The following is a 16500-nucleotide window of genomic DNA, read 5'->3' on the forward strand; positions in this document are numbered from 1 at the left end:
CAGAAAAAATGTTTTATACCAACAAAATTGTAATCAATCTGTATCCTTGATGTTTCTTGAGTAACGAGCTCCTATGTAAATTGCACTTAAAGCAGTAAAACAAAAAAAGGCCAAAATACTTTAAATTTCGTCGAAAAATCAGCAAAACTGATCAAAAACCTCCAAATTTGCTTAAAACTCAAATTAACTACTTGAAACCTTCAGTTCCTATCAGAACGAGCTCAAATTGAATAAGATATCATAATCAAACCTCATAAACAAGAAAAATTGCGAAAAAAACTGCTTTTAAAAGCCGCACGTGAACAGAAAATTTTCGCTCGCTCAGAGAAAATTTTTTCACACATCAATTTCTCGCTCTCTCAAAAACAATGGTATGAACAAAAAATCACTCTCTTTTCGCTCCGCTCTTCACTTTTGTTCAGCAACCAAATCACTCCAAATTTTTTCACGCGTTTCATTTCCCGCTTAAAAATTAACTCCAATAAAATTGATTTAAAAAAAGAACTACTCCAATACTCCTCTTCGAGTCGTAAAAAGACAGCGCCCCATACAATTCAAGTTCTTTGTGAATTGTAAAAAACGGAGAGCGCCTAAATAATAACCGTTTGAGAGACTGACAGTGGCTATAATTTATCTGATGCTAAAGACCATCGAACATTAACTTGGAGCCAGTGAAAGATTTCTTTCAAATTTCTCAACAATTTTTTTTCAAGAACAATGTTGGAAATTTTAATATATTTTTGTCTAACAATGACAGCTCAAAATTGAGTCTAGAGAAACAGAGAAAGGTTTTAAAAAAAGTTCTTTTTATTCACAACACAAACAATATGGCTGAAAATCTGTTTCATCTCACTGCTAAAAAGTCTCATCTTAGTCTAAGACCACAGAAACCGGCAGAGAAAGTGACGGCAGCTATTAACCACGGATATTTTGTATTTTTAAACTGTTTTCTATTTGACTTTAAGCCAAGTAATATCTCCTGGCCATTCTTCAATTCTGGTTTGGGTCAAATTCTTTTCCAGATCTCCTCCAACTCTAGTCGGAATGTAGCCCAATTCTCTCAACGCTTCCAAGCTTTGCGTTACGTAGTTGTACTCAACTGAATTTGCACTCGCTGTTTTTAGAGGTTTCAAATTGTACATTTGATTTATTTTACTTGATCCGTTAGTTTAAAGAATTGAAGGAAAGCAAATATTGGCCAAGTGAGGATTTGGGCTACAGTTAGAAAGCTGACAAATTAATTCCAAGCTTTTCCTTTTAATTGATTGTCAATTTGACTGGCGAGAAAGCAGAACAATTTAACTCTCCATAATTGAATTATTAGCTTAAGGAAACAGTTTTGCTCTTTTGCACTAGACAAAAATAACATTTTCTTAGGCACCCGAATAAACTCTGCGACTTGAAAAGAAAAGCGACTGTCCTGCTGTCCGTTTCGTCTAAGTTTTTACTATGTCACAATAACCTTTTAAATTTCTGGTGTTTCAAAATGATCAACTGTTTCTAAAATATGACTGAAGGGGGTGTTTAATAAGGAAAAATGTTTTCCATTTCAATCAAGAGGATTAGTTTTGAAAATGATTGAAAATGACCTTTGTGCTTCCCGGGTAAAAGCATAAAATAGTCAGCCCCCAATCTTTTTTTTAAATTTTCTCTCATTTTTTCTTTTTCGAAAGGGTTCCAAATGAAACAATTTGTCCTATATTGTTACTTCTGAACTATATTTTTGCTTCCAGCAAACTCCATCGCAATAACGGGCACTCTGATTGTTTTGAGGAAGTTTAAACCACCCAGAATGACTCTTGGTTCTGAACCCTCACAGTCCATCTTAATCAGAGCCTCTTCCAATCCCAGTTTAGTAAATATTGGTAGAAGGTCATCTAGGGTTGCAACTGGTGTGGACTGAAACAAAGAATTATTTAACCAAATGATGTCAGGCGAAAAGAAGTCAAATTGGTGCGACCAAAAAGGCATCAATTAGACTGACAGGAGTAATGGAACATATATGATGAATAAAAATCTCGCAAAAATTTTTTGAGGAGCGCAAACGTACTTTTTGATTACATATTTTTCTGCAATTCTTCTGTTCCTTTAGTTCATATGCTATGCAAAAATGATCATTGCTCATTTTAATTCTGTAAATCAATTTCAATTTCACTAATTTCAGTTTTAATGGTCTTTAGATTGTCCTGAATCCAACTGCAATGTGTAATATTAAAAGAATTTATATTTCTTCAAGTTATTCCCGATTATATAAGACATCCCAGGTTGGGGTCACAATGATCTCCACTATAATTTCACTGAAAAACATTAGTGGATCACTAGTGTTTCATTACCACATTATAGTGGGCACTATATGAGTTATTTGGGGACAATGGTGGGACATTAGTGGAACATTAGTGGGACAACATGGTGTCACAAGTTCTCTGTTTAAATCTCGTAATTTGCCAACAGAAACATCTGCGTGGCATGTCAAAAATTTTGTTATTCTCGGTTATTTAAGTTTTTCTGCAAAACCACTTCGGAAAATTCATGATTCCGATTTTATAATTAACTTTTGAGTTTACTTTAAATCCAATTGATTTTTTCTTTTCGACAACAGTCGCTTAAAGAAACAATTAAGGTGTCAGAAAACCTTCAAAATAGCTCAATGTTTTCTTCATAATGCAAATTAATCAACGTTTGCAGTTCTCTATAAAAAACTTCTTTATTCTGAATTTTATTTATCGTTGAGAACGTTTCAGTGAAAACAAATTTTTTGAAATAATTATTCTCATATGTCAAGAAACAGATTATAAATGCCTCAAACTATTGAAAATATTTTTAAAAAATACATGAAGCACAAATGTCATACTTCTCCACCATTCTGTAAAAAATAATAATGAATTACTTTTAAAATTAAATGGTTATGTCTTGTTGTTTGACAACTCTAAAACGAAAAAAAGCTTGCACAAAATAATTAATACATTTTTGCATTCCTGCTAAAACACTGCAAAAGTGCAATGCAACCAACTAAATATACCTGCAAAAACTTTGCACCCTGTGGCCTCTGTTTCTGCATTCTTTGTTACTGAATTTTTTGTCACTTTTCTGTATCATTTATATACGTAACATTTTGCCATATAAGTTTATTTGGTTTTAAATCGGTGTAATAGAATATCGCTGTTTGGTTTCGGTTTCGGTGTAATAGAACATCGCTCGTTTTCTTTCTCCGCAAAAATATGTTTGCCACACAATTCACCAATCAATTAACGTATTAGAAAAACCAGCACAATCTTTCCACTCGAAGCACAGGTCCAAGATCTGGTAAATTCATTAATTACATTTTTTTCATTTGTGCATTTGTTCCGAAAGCTCCTGCCGTAAGCATACTATTGTAGTATGCATATTATGGTATGTTGGGTAAAAAAGTCAGATTGATAAAACTCTGACTTTTTAGGCCTCATTTTTTTTTACATTACTTCGGAAGAAAATAATTGGTGAATTTTTAGGCCTCATTTTAGGCCTCAAATGTTGATGACTTTATAGGCTTTATTTTTTTACATTTCTTCGGAAGAAAATATTCCTACCACGAACTTAACTTTTAGCTTTTTATTCCCTATCAACCTAACTAACTCCCTGCCCAACCCAAGCTACCCCACTCCTACTATGAAGTATGAGTGAGCTCACTGTAAACTTCAAAAAGAGAGAGAGAGCGCGAGAGAAAGAGAGAGAGAGAGAGAGAGAGAGAGAGAGAGAGAGAGAGAGAGAGAGAAAGTAAAACAGATGTGAAACAAAAAAGAGTGCCATAAAACAAAACAAAAATTTAAAAACCGACAGTATTGACTCAAAATAATAAAAGTTGACTTTTTTCAACTATGAAACCGTTAATTTTATTTACGTGTAAATTAATGTACTTTGATTAAAAATTGAGCGAGGAAAAAACGGTTAAAACTAGATTCTGATGAAGAAATTTGATAACAAAAAATCGAATCAGCCCAAAAAAATCATTACAACAAAAGTCTGTACAAAAAAGAGGACAAGACTTCTTTTGGAGGAGTCAATAATTTTTTTCAAATGCCATCTATAAGCATCAGAGGAGTTATAGGAATTGATTAACAGAAACACTATGCAAGGATATGAAATTCGCTATTTAATTCTTCAACGTAATTGATTTGAAAAGAAAGTAACAAAAAATGGAGAAAATATCAAACTCAAGGGAACCACTATTTACCTCAAAAATTGATGTTTGTTCAACAGTTCGTCTTACAGACTAGTAGTCGTAAGGCTCTATGAGAACTGCGCATCAACCTATAGCCCTCTGAGATTTACTTGTTTACCTCAATCTTGAAACAACAGACAAAGAAAACTATCAGGCAAAAGTTGATGGCAAGAAAAATGCTTTAAAATAACTGCAAGACTAAAATATAATTGCTACAAAATCTGGTTGAAGCAATTGCAAAATGGAAAAAGATGAACACAAAATCTATCAATAAAAATGTTAAATTTGCGTCAAAAAAAACCTAACAATTGCACTGAAGAGACATTGCAAAAACTATTTGCATTCAACCTAAATTAACTTCTTTTATTCAATTTTTTTCACTTGAACAAATTAAATTTCATACGGAACTAATCAAAAAACTCAATGATTTCCAAATGTAGATTGAAACCTAGCGTTTGCCATGTTAAATTCATAACACAAATTATTAAAGTTTCCGTTCTCTAAAAAGCGTTTTTTTCCCTAAATTTCTTTCACCGTTAATAACTTTTCAGTGAATTTTAATTTTTTTTTAATTAACTGTTCTCATCTGTCCAGAAAAAGATTTTAAACGTTTCGAAACTACTCCAGCTTTTTATAATAACTTTTTTGACATCCAAAAATTAATTAGGACTATAGAACACCATTTTAAACACGAATCACCACTCAACTTGTGTTTTATAAAAAACCAGTACGAACTTTCAAGTAGAAGCAAAAAGACAAAGATGTATAAAACTGATAGAGTAAATTTCTTTCTTTATCCGTGGCATTTTGTTTTATATATTCTGGATCATGCGTATTGAGGTAAGTTGGGTAAAGAGATCAGACTGATAAAGCTCGGATTCATTTGGGCCTCATTGTTTTTCAACTTTTTGCACCCAAATCATACCACGAACCATACTCGTAACCAAATTACCCACTGCCTACCTTAATAACTACCTGCTCAATCCAAACTAATCCCTTCTTGCATAAAGTTTAATCATAGTTGAAAAATACAAAAGACCTCACTTGAAACTACTGCGAGAGAAACAAAGAGAGAAAGAGAGAGAGAGAGAGAGAGAGAGAGAGAGAGAGAGAGAGAGAGAGAGAGAGAGAGAGAGAGAGAGAAAGAGAGAAGAGAGAGAGAGAGAGAGAGAGAGAAGAGAGAGAGAGAGAGAGAGAAGAGAGAGAGAGAGAGAGAGAGAAGAGAGAGAGAGAGAGAGAGAGAGAGAGAGAAAAAAAGCGAGAGAGAGAGAGAGAGAGAGAGAGAGAGAGAAAAAGCGAGAGAGAGAGAGAGAGAGCGAGAGAGACTAAATGTTATAAAACAAAAGGAGTATTTAACGATACAAAAACGAAACAAAAACATTTCAGCTTTGATGATACAGAACAGATTCAGTTGAAAGTTGGCCGAGACTCCAACAAACTAACTGTTAAACTCAGGTAAGTGTTTAGTAATGTTAATTATTTTAAAATTGAGAGAAAAAAGAAACGTTGAAAACCAGAATCTGACGACAAAACTTGATAACAAAAATTGCAATTGAACAAAAACACAAAACAGTAAAAATCTGTACAAAAAACAGAAGATTTTGTTTGGAGGCGCAAAAAATACTTTAAAATTCTATCTTTGAGCGTCAGAATAATTATAAAAACTGTTCAAAAGAACAACTATCCAAGGATATGAACTGCGCTATTTTCTTCTTCAACTTAATTTATTTGAAAATAAAGCGCCAGAAAAAATGAAGAACCATAGCCAGCAGATTGCCGGAAAGTAGCCGCGGTAGAGGCTTGTGGACTTCCATGGAATTGAAACAGCTAAAAAAATCATATAGACAGATTGACCGCCAGTCCTTCAATAGGCCACTAGACTTTTTGGGTTAGATTCGGACTGTCATTTTTATTAGACACATACGTTCTATAAAGAAAAGGTCGTAATAGAGTCTTTTCAAATTTAATATTCTCAATAAACTACCCAAGACTCTATACTCAAAAATTAGAGCATCTACGCTTGGCATTTCTTGGATGCACACTATTGATCTTTAGCCAGTAAATGTTCATGAAAATTATTTAGAAGTCCTTTTTTTTGAGTGAGGTAAGTCACGCAATTGACCTAAAAGCAGAACAAAAGACGTCACATACAAAAAAATTTGACTGCAAAGCAGAAGAAGACACTAAAATTCAATTCCAAGAAGTCAAGTTGTTGAAGGATCGATGAAGACGGCGAATTAAAAAGAAAGCATAGCAGGACAAGTCCTGAAATACAATCCTCAGAAATGAATGAAGAATTTGAAGTCCTCTACCTGGCCAGCAGATCAATTGGACAATTGCAGCCAAAACACAAACAAAAGCATCTCAAAAATTTTAGAAACAAAATCAATCAAAATCGTGATACCAATATGTTTAAAAGGTAGAGAAACTAAACAAAACGCACTAATGCTAAAACTCTTGAATCTTTTACCCCGAAGCCAAAAATCGATCCGTTTAAAAATACCTAATTCAAAAATATTTTCAAAGCCAATTTTTAGCTCTGGAATTGGTTCAGGATTACATTTGCAACACCTGAAAAGAATTCTTTGGCTCTTGAATATTGATTAATTCAGAAAATGACAAAAAATTTGAAAAAAGGAAATCAATTGCAAATTTTCATGGAAAGTTGCTGCAAATTGTGATATTGATATCTTCTGAATCGTTCCTGTGTCTCTTAGGGCTATCCAGTAACCCAATTCCAGGCCTTAAAATATTTATTGGCTCACAAAGATTGATAGGCAATATTTTTGAGAAAAAACCTCAAATTTTAAAAAATGGAATTTCGTTCTATAAATATTGAAAACCTTTCTATTGCCCCCTAGCAATTATGTAAGATTATACTATCAAACTCTATATTAAAAGATATTGAGGCAAGAAAAACTGAAGAAAAAGGACAATTGTTTTAAAAAAATGAAAATTACAAATTTTATCGAAAAATTTCTAAAATTTGTAAAGTTAAATTGATAAAAACAATTCCATTAATCAGACAAAAAACTCATAAAAACCACAAAAAACATGAAAAAGTGCACAATTTGGAGCCCAAAGCCTCCTAAACATGATCTTTTAACCTTCAATTAGTGCCATCCCAGCAGCTGCAACACTAAGTACTTGAAGAACTACTAAAGCCCACTTTGGACCTCTTGTGAAACCTAATTCCCGCTGGAATTTACCTGGTTATCGCGTTCTGAAAAATCAAAGTCATTGAAAAATGAGTGAAAACATCTTTAAGAAAACACAGCGCCCCATTACAATTCAATTTCTTTTGAAATGAAAAAAACCACAATGTCCCCAATAATAGCCGCTATCGCTTCGAGGCTATTAAAAAATATCAAATTCTAGAGAACCGCTCTTGACATCACGAAATGATATATGTTCATCAATCTCTCTTATAGACTAGGAAAGTGTAAATCTCTAAGAGAATCCCTCAGCAACTTATGGCCTTCTGAGACATACCTGTTTACCTCAATCTTAAAAATCAAATTGGACAAAGAAAACTATCATACAAAAAGTTGGAACCAAGAAAATTGCTTTAGATACCTGCAAGAATGGTATAACTGATACATACTTTGTTCGAAGCAATTACAAGAGAGGAAAATAGAAAACACACAGTCAATCTGCTGAAAATGTTGACTTCGCTTCAAAATAACTCAGCAGGTTGCCATGGCCTACAAAATTATTCTGAAGGGAAATCAAAAAACCATTTGGGTTCAACCAGCATTGACTGTTTTTATTCAATTTTTTTCACGCAAACAAATTAAAATTGATACCGAACTAATCAGAAACTCGACAATACCCCACTTATCCATTGCAACTCTTAAAACCTGTATACTATATAAAGGGTGAACCAGAAAATATTTAAAAATGTGAAGAACAACAAACAAAAATACAAAGAGCCAAAAGTTTTATCCACAGTTCTTATAAAAGCCAAGTTTGGTCAATATCCCAGCCCAAACGCGCTAGCTAAGCTCAAATTACAGCTTATCTCTTTCAGCTATAAACGCGGGGCTGAAATAAAGACTGATTTGGATTTGTGATCCAATCCCGGGACAAGGTGTCAGACACAAATGGCCCCTGATCAGACGATCCCGGGCCAAAAAACTCAACCATGCTAAAAATTTTTCTCTGCGCTCGTGGATTAATCTCTGACCAGACTCAAGTTCGCTCGAAAAATTTTTACGCCTATGAAATACGCTAGAAACTACCTATAATAGGGCCTATTTGCGCTTTTTTATCAAACCAAAATGCTCTCAAAGTCACTTCTAATCAGGACCATATTCGCTCAAAACCGTTTATGATTAGACATTTTAAGCATTTAATTGTCTCTTATCAGACCATGGTGCTCTCAAATAGGTCTTTGTTCTGACAAACATGTACCATAAATGGTTTCTGGTTCAGGATTACATTTGCAACACCTGAAAAGAATTCTTTGGCTCTTGAATATTGATTAATTCAGAAAATGACAAAAAATTTGAAAAAAGGATATCAATTGCAAATTTTAATGGAACGTTGCTGCAAATTGTGATATTGATATCTTCGGAATCGTTCCTGTGTCTCTTAGGGCTATCCAGTAACCCAATTCCAGGCCTTAAAATATTTATTGGCTCACAAAGATTGATAGGCAATATTTTTGAGAAAAAACCTCAATTTTTAAAAAATGGAATTTCGTTCTATAAATATTGAAAACCTTTTTATTGCCCCCTAGCAACTATGTAATATTATACTATCAAACTCTATATAAAATGATATTGAGGCAAGAAAAACTGAAGAAAAAGGACAATTGTTTTAAAAAAATGAAAATTACAAATTTTATCGAAAAATTTCTAAAATTTATAAAGTTAAATTGATAAAAACAATTCCATTAATCAGACAAAAAACTCATAAAAACCACAAAAAACAAGAAAAAGTGCACAATTTGGAGCCCAAAGCCTCCTAAACATGATCTTTTAACCTTCAATTAGTGCCATCCCAGCAGCTGCAACACTAAGTTCTTGAAGAACTACTAAAGCCCACTTTGGACCTCTTGTGAAACCTAATTCCCGCTGGAATTTACCTGGTTATCGCGTTCTGAAAAATCAAAGTCATTGAAAAATGAGTGAAAAAATCTTTAAGAAAACACAGCGCCCCATTACAATTCAATTTCTTTTGAAATGAAAAAAACCACAATGTCCCCAATAATAGCCGCTATCGCTTCGAGGCTATTAAAAAATATCAAATTCTAGAGAACCGCTCTTGACATCACGAAATGATATATGTTCATCGATCTCTCTTATAGACTAGGAAAGTGTAAATCTCTAAGAGAATCCCTCAGCAACTTATGGCCTTCTGAGACTTACCTGTTTACCTCAATCTTAAAAATCAAATTGGACAAAGAAAACTATCTTACAAAAAGTTGGAACCAAGAAAATTGCTTTAAATACCTGCAAGAATGGTATAACTGATACATACTTTGTTCGAAGCAATTACAAGAGAGGAAAATAAAGAACACACAGTCAATCTGCTGAAAATTTTGACTTCGCTTCAAAATAACTCAGCAGGTTGCCATGGCCTACAAAATTATTCTGAAGGGAAATCAAAAAACCATTTGGGTTCAACCAGCATTGACTCTTTTTATTCAATTTTTGTTCACGCAAACAAATTAAAATTGATACCGAACTAAACAGAAACTCAACAATACCCCACATATCCATTGCAACTCCTAAAACCTGTATACTATATAAAGGGGGAAGCAGAAAACATTTAAAAGTGTGAAGAATAACAAACAAAAATACAAAGAGACAAAAAGTTTTATCCACAGTTCTTATCAAAGCCAAGTTTGGCCAACATCCCAGCCCAAACGCGCTAGCTAAGCTCAAATTACAGCTTATTGTTCCGACCCCACTTGTGGGGGGGGAACTATATACTCAAATGGGTTTTTTTTGTTCCGTGAATTTTGGCCGACCGATATATTCATCGTAGAGAAATGTGCGTGGTATCATGAAAAAGCTCGTCCAGCGTAGAATTCGAAATGAAAAGATTCTTTGAGTTTCGTTTTTTTTCAAGGAGTTATTGAGGTTTAAAGTTGCATGTGAACACTGGATATTTGGTTCACTTTTGTTCACTTTTACCGTAATTTTCGTTCGAATTAACGTATTTTCTACAAAAAACTGAATTCAAAACTAGATTTCACGCCACAAAATAAATCACTTTTGGGTTCTTAATAGACGAAAGGAGATAAAAAAGACTAGTTCTAGTCTTAGAGGGAAGTTTAATATAAAAAAAAATCAAATTCTATTTGGGAGCTCTTTTTTTTAGAAAATTTTGCTTTTTTTTTTGTTTTTTCAAGTCACCTAGAGACTAGTACTTTTTAATATCGACGTTCCGTTAATGACAAACCTCATTTACGATCAAATGAAGCCCAATGAACAAAAAATTTGTTTCCAAGGGATCGCTCATGTTTTTTTTGGATTCGTATCTCAGTTTTCGTAATTTCAAATGAAGTTTTGATCTTCTTTTTGAGGTTTTACTAAAGTTTTGGAATCCTATGGCAAATTTTGTTGACTAAAGGTGCAATAGATTTGCTAATGAGCATTAAGTGAAGCTATCTAGTGCTGTGAGTGGACAGCTGATGGCTGTTAAGACTTTGAAAATGAATTTTTGAAATTTTTTTCAATATTGGTAACTTATTTTTGCGAACTGTAAGTTCGACTCAGCAAAAACAGTCCTTCATACTACTGCAACATAAATAAATCTCCTTGGAGGTTTTATCAAAAATACTATTGGTTATACGTCTTCAATGCCACAAGATTTCAATTTTTTTTCTAAAAATTTTGGACAATTCATTTTATTGATTCATTTTGAAATCTTATCACGTCATCCTGATATTGATGGCTACCATTATTTTAGCGGAGACGTCCAAAAGATCATAAACAAAACTTTCAGAGAAAAAAATGTGGTTTAAATGGCTTTAACACTTCTCCCATTTTTCTACAGAATTTTTGGTTTCTGACTCTATTTGTTTTTTTTTATAGTCATAAGACTTATTGCGATGTCTTTTTGATTACATATGCTGGACAAACACCTTGTTCTCTCATCGAGGCATAACTGAGCGTATTTATTGACCTGCTATGAAGGCTTTTAAGCTTATTGGCTGTTAAGGCTTTTAAAATATTTTTTTTGAATAATTTTTTTGAAGATAAACCAATCTTAAGCTAATTTTCCCTAATGGGAATTCAGTCTCATTAATCCCAGAACGCATTTTTTTCAACTTCAGTAGAAATTTATCTAGTTGGCGGTTTTTTATCTTCTAACTACTGGTAATATGACTTCAATGCTACAAAATTTCAATTTTTTTTTTTAATTTTGGACATTTCGTATTATTGGTTCCATTAGAAATCTTATAATATTATCCTAATATTAATGGCTCCCGTTGCCTTAGAAAAGAAGTTCAATGGATCACAGCTGAAGTTTTTAGAGAAAAACTTATTGTTTAAATGGCTTCGACTCTATCCTCTCGCATTTTTCTACAGAATTTTTGGTTTTTGCCTGTACTCGTTGTTTTTTTCAAAGTCATAAGACATATTGTGATATCTTATTGATTATCTAGGAATGAGAAACACCCTTGTATTAACAGCGTGGCTTAGATGGGCGTATTCATTGAATTCTTTTGAAAGCTAATGAGTTTAATGGCTTTTAAGACTTCAAAAATATTTTTATTTGAATTTTTTTGAACATAAAACAATCTTAAGCTATTTTCGTGGATTGTAAGTCAGTCTCATAAGGATTGTAAGTCAGTGGATTGTAAGTCAGTCTCGTAATGACAGAACCGCATTCTCTTCTACATCAACAAAAATCTATCTAGTTACGGGTTTTGTCTTCTAACTGTTGGTTTTTTTACTTCGGTGCACGAGTTTTCATAAGTTTTAATTTTTGGATACTTTTTAGTAATTTTGGTTCCTTTTGAAATCATATTACATTATCCCAATATTGATAGCTCCCATTGACTTAGAGAAGACGTTCAAGGGATCACTGAAAAAGGTTTTAGAGAAAAAAGCTTATGGTATAAATGGCTTCGACACTTTTTTCTCTCACTTTTCTACTGAATTTTTGGATTTTGCCTGTATTTGTTGTTGTTTTTATAGTTAATGACAAGTTGTAATGTCTTATTTATAACTTTTGAATGACAAACATCCTTGCCGTTACATCATATATGCATAATTTAGCGTAACAAATGCCTTCCGTTGAAAGCTACAGAATTTTATAACCTTGATAGTATGGGTTTTCTCAAAAAATTTATGGTTTTGATGTATTCTCTTTGCCATACGACTTATTGTGATGAGTTATCGATGACATAAGAATGAAACCTATGGTTGCTATTCCATGGAGGAAGAATTTAGCGCCTTTGTTTAACTCCGTTGAAAACTATTGAATTTAATGTCTTTGATACTAGTGCTTTTCTCAAAAACTTCGTGATTTTAATATATTTGTTTATATTTGTTGTTTTTCAAGTCATTTTGTAACAATAGAAACAATCACCTTGCTATAAAAAATAATTGAAAATAGAAGAGTTTATACAGAAAGTTTTCTCGCTTAAATTTTGTGAGTTTGCTGTTTTTGAATTTTTTTTATTTTTAGGTAGCCGTAAAATTCTGATCGGTCTCATAAACTTGTAATTGACGATTAAATGAGTGATGTTGACCGAAGCAGTCAGTTTATAGCCAATAATATTAAAAATAATGATATTATACATCTTCAAAGATTTTCAGTTTTTGTTGTTCTTTTCGTCAACCTATTCTCGTCATTGAGAAGTCCACTCCAATTCCTTGAATTTCAAAAACTAACCTGAAAACTAATATTATGTCTTAACTGATGTTTTGTTTGGAGGACAATATTTGTTTTCATAAAAAAATATCGTGAGTGGTTTATTTGTGTTTCTTTTTTCTCTTCTTTTAGCTTGTTCAGGTAAAAACAGATCCCAATGACTTTCAAAGGTGGCTTAAACGAACGAATTTCTTCTCTTTTTCAGTATAATTTAAGCTGAGTTTTTATAAATTAAAACTGAAATAAAAATAAATAAAATTCAGATAATAGCTAATGATTTAATGGCTTCAATAATTTATGTTTTTGTTCGTAATTTTTTGAGATTTTCTGCGCCTTTGTGTAAATTGTTCGTAATTCTTTGAGATTTTCTGCGTGTTTAGTTCATTCCTATTCTCAGCAAAGACAGGTCCCATTAGTTTTATAATGACTTTTCAGTAAATTTATCAAGAAATATTTTGTAATAAGCTAAAGATTTTTTTAGAATTGAAAATATTTGGTTAAAGAAACGTTGATTGATCTTTGACTTTAACCTCATTTTTTCTTCTCTATGTCAACTTTTTACCTAATCTCATTAAGAAAAACATCCATCTGCTGTATAGTTAGGAAAAACTAAATTTGTGTGGTTAAAGTTTTATGTGATTGCATTTTGACGGTGTTACTAGGTGCCTTTAAGTTTATATATTGGGTTAAAAAAAGAACACTGAATTCAATCCATTATTGCTGTGCAAAAACAAATAAGTACATTGCGCAAAACAAAATGGCAGTGCAAAGTATCAATAATAATAGCAATGTCATTACATAACAATTTTTTTTATTTGAATTGGAACCCAAAAAAAATTAGTTTTTAAACCTCACATGTTTCCAAGAAAAACAATCCGATGACTGCATGCAAGGGTCTCCTTAAATTCCTCAAAAATATGATTAAAGATTTGTTTCTTGAATTTTTTTTTATTTTCGTTTTTTCTTAAGAGACAAGGTAAAGAATTCCAGTCCTGTAAGGCTTTTCTAACGAATGAATTTTCTAGTTTTGAGCTCTTGAATTTATAGCCCCAGAACTCGAGTCCAGTTCTTTCATTTTTTTTAATTTTCAAGGTTTTAAGTTCACGGCCCCTGCTTTTATCAAATGCTGGTAGCTGGTTGGTTTTAATCTTCCAGATGTAATTAATACACTTTATTTTCAAAAAATAATGCATAGGTAGAATTTTATGCTTGAGTTTCAGATCTCTAGATGAATCAAATTTTTTTCTAAAGAAGCTAGCTTTAACTGCCCAATTAATTTGTCTGTCCAGTGTTAGAACAAGATTTTGGTTGATAGACTGAATGATAGTTGCTGAATAATGTATGTGACTCAAAACTAATGCATTGAGAATGAGTTTTTTCATATTGTCTGGAATTGTTCTTCTTATTGTATAAATAGTCTTAATACCGGCAGCCATTTTTTTTAATATGTGTTTTGTTTCTTCTTGGAAAGTTAATAATCTATCAATGTGGACGCCTAAGTATTTGATTGTCTCTTTTTCATCAATGACTACATTGTCGATAACCATTTGTGTATTGGTATTTCGTTTTGTTTTGCTAAAGACAATGAACTCTGTTTTTGAGGCATTTAGACTTAACTCATTTGATTGGAAAAAGGTAATTAACTTTCGTGTTTCCATTTCTAAATTTTTTTTGCCATCTTCGAATGAGGTATTAGATGTGAGAACGATTGTGTCATCTGCATATTGAATAAGCTCTTTTTCGTTGTCAAGGTATTTATGCATGTCATTTATGTATAAATTGAACAGCAGTGGCCCAAGGACCGTTCCTTGAGGAACTCCTCTTGTGAGTTCAACTGGATCTGATAGAATGTTTTGTATTTTTACTTGCTGCTCGCGATGAGAAAGAAAATTTTTAATTATTAGCCTAGACTGTGTATTAAAGCCTAGCATATCTAATTTTTCATCAAGAATTTTGTGGTTTATGGAGTCAAAAGCCTTGGATAAATCCAGTAGGGCAGCAGATACATTTTTATATTTATCAGTTTCTGATCGTATAAACTCAGTACAGTACGTGATTGCATCTGTGGTTGAAAATCTTTTCTTAAATCCATATTGAGTTTTGCTGATCAGCTTTTCATTCCATAAGTAATCTACAATTTGGTCTCTGAGGAGAGTTTCAAAAATTTTTGATGTTTCAAAAATTTTTGATAGTTTCTGCCGTGAAAATTCTGTTTTTGCTTATTTTGTTGGTTGTTGTTTTTTCTCGTAGTATTTTTATTGGCAGATCTCTTGAGCGCTGTGATGAGGCATGGCATTATTTAATTCAATTAGTAGATAGGTTTTGTAACAATTTTTTAAAACTCAAACATCTATTTTTGTTATCTCTTCATTTGGTTGTCAATTTAGTCAAAAATGTAGATGAGCTCGGGTCGGAACATCATGTGCGAACGCACTTTAACGATTCGCCTTGTCTCTTTCAGCTATAAACGCGGGTCTGAAATAAAGACTGATTTGGATTTGCGATTCAATCCCACGACAAGGTGTCAGACACAAATGACCCCTGATCAGACGATCCCGGGCCAAAAAACCACTGGTCAGACTCAACCATGCTGAAAATTAATCCTGCGCTCGTGGATTAATCTCTGACCAGACTCAAGTTCGCTCGAAAAATTTCGACGCCTATGAAGTACACTAGAAACTACCTATAATCGGGCCTATTTGCGCTTTTTTATCAAACCAAAATGCTCTCAAAGTCACTTCTAATCAGGACCATATGCGCTCAAAACCGTTTCTGATTAGACATTTTAAGCATTTAATTGTCTATCAGACCATGGTGCTCTCGAATAGGTCTTTGTTCTGACAAACATGTACCATAAATGGTTTCTGGTCAGAATTACTCTGACCAGAACAGCGCTTATCTTTAACAATTGACAGAAACGAGTTTTGAATAAAAAAATTTCTGCTTATAATTTATAGCTCCAATTGAAGAGCACCGGCTCTTGTTAGTTGGTGAGCCTCTTGGTTCTAATCAACCAATAAAATTTAACATAAAATCCAGTTTGGTCAGAACCATTTGCGCTCGCCCCGTTCTCTGATCAGAACCAATGGAACTGAAATTTGTCTCTGATCAGGCTCAATTTTGCTCGAGTCAGCCTCTGATCAGACTATCCTATATTTTAAAGTAATCAGACTCTAATTTTCGAGCGTAGAAAACACAGGTGGACTCTAGTGGGTGTGATCATTATATAAATTCTCGTCCTGGGCTTTGGCGTAAAGTGATAAAAAAAAGCCGACGAAAAAATCAATCGTGCTATATTGAGACTGTTGCTTTCTTCAATTCAGGTAGTGATTTTCTGCTTGCTTGTAATCAAAGAAACCTTTTGCTTACATTTGTTGTGCAGTTTTCCTTCAATTGAACGAAACTGCCTCCAATGTTTGTTTTGTCCACAACTATGTCCAGACATTGATTCCTCTTATCCATGAGTG

The 16500-nt window shown here is 33.0% G+C and overlaps 1 protein-coding gene across 1 annotated transcript in view; it reads right to left on the minus strand.

Moving 5' to 3' along the window:
* Nucleotides 1-1605: 1605 nt before the first annotated feature.
* LOC142335820 (uncharacterized) overlaps nucleotides 1606-16500 on the minus strand; it is a 61320-nt gene continuing 46425 nt past the window's right edge. Inside the window, exons 5-6 of the mRNA XM_075384149.1 lie at nucleotides 16403-16498; nucleotides 1606-1899 (exon numbers count right to left, since the gene is read on the minus strand). Of these exons, the coding sequence (XP_075240264.1) occupies nucleotides 1705-1899; nucleotides 16403-16498 (291 nt within the window). The 3' untranslated portion in view covers nucleotides 1606-1704. The remainder of the gene's footprint in view (nucleotides 1900-16402; nucleotides 16499-16500) is intronic.

The sequence above is a fragment of the Convolutriloba macropyga genome, chromosome 3, assembly GCF_964194025.1.
Source record: "Convolutriloba macropyga chromosome 3, txConMacr16.3, whole genome shotgun sequence".
NCBI lineage: Eukaryota > Metazoa > Xenacoelomorpha > Acoela > Convolutidae > Convolutriloba > Convolutriloba macropyga.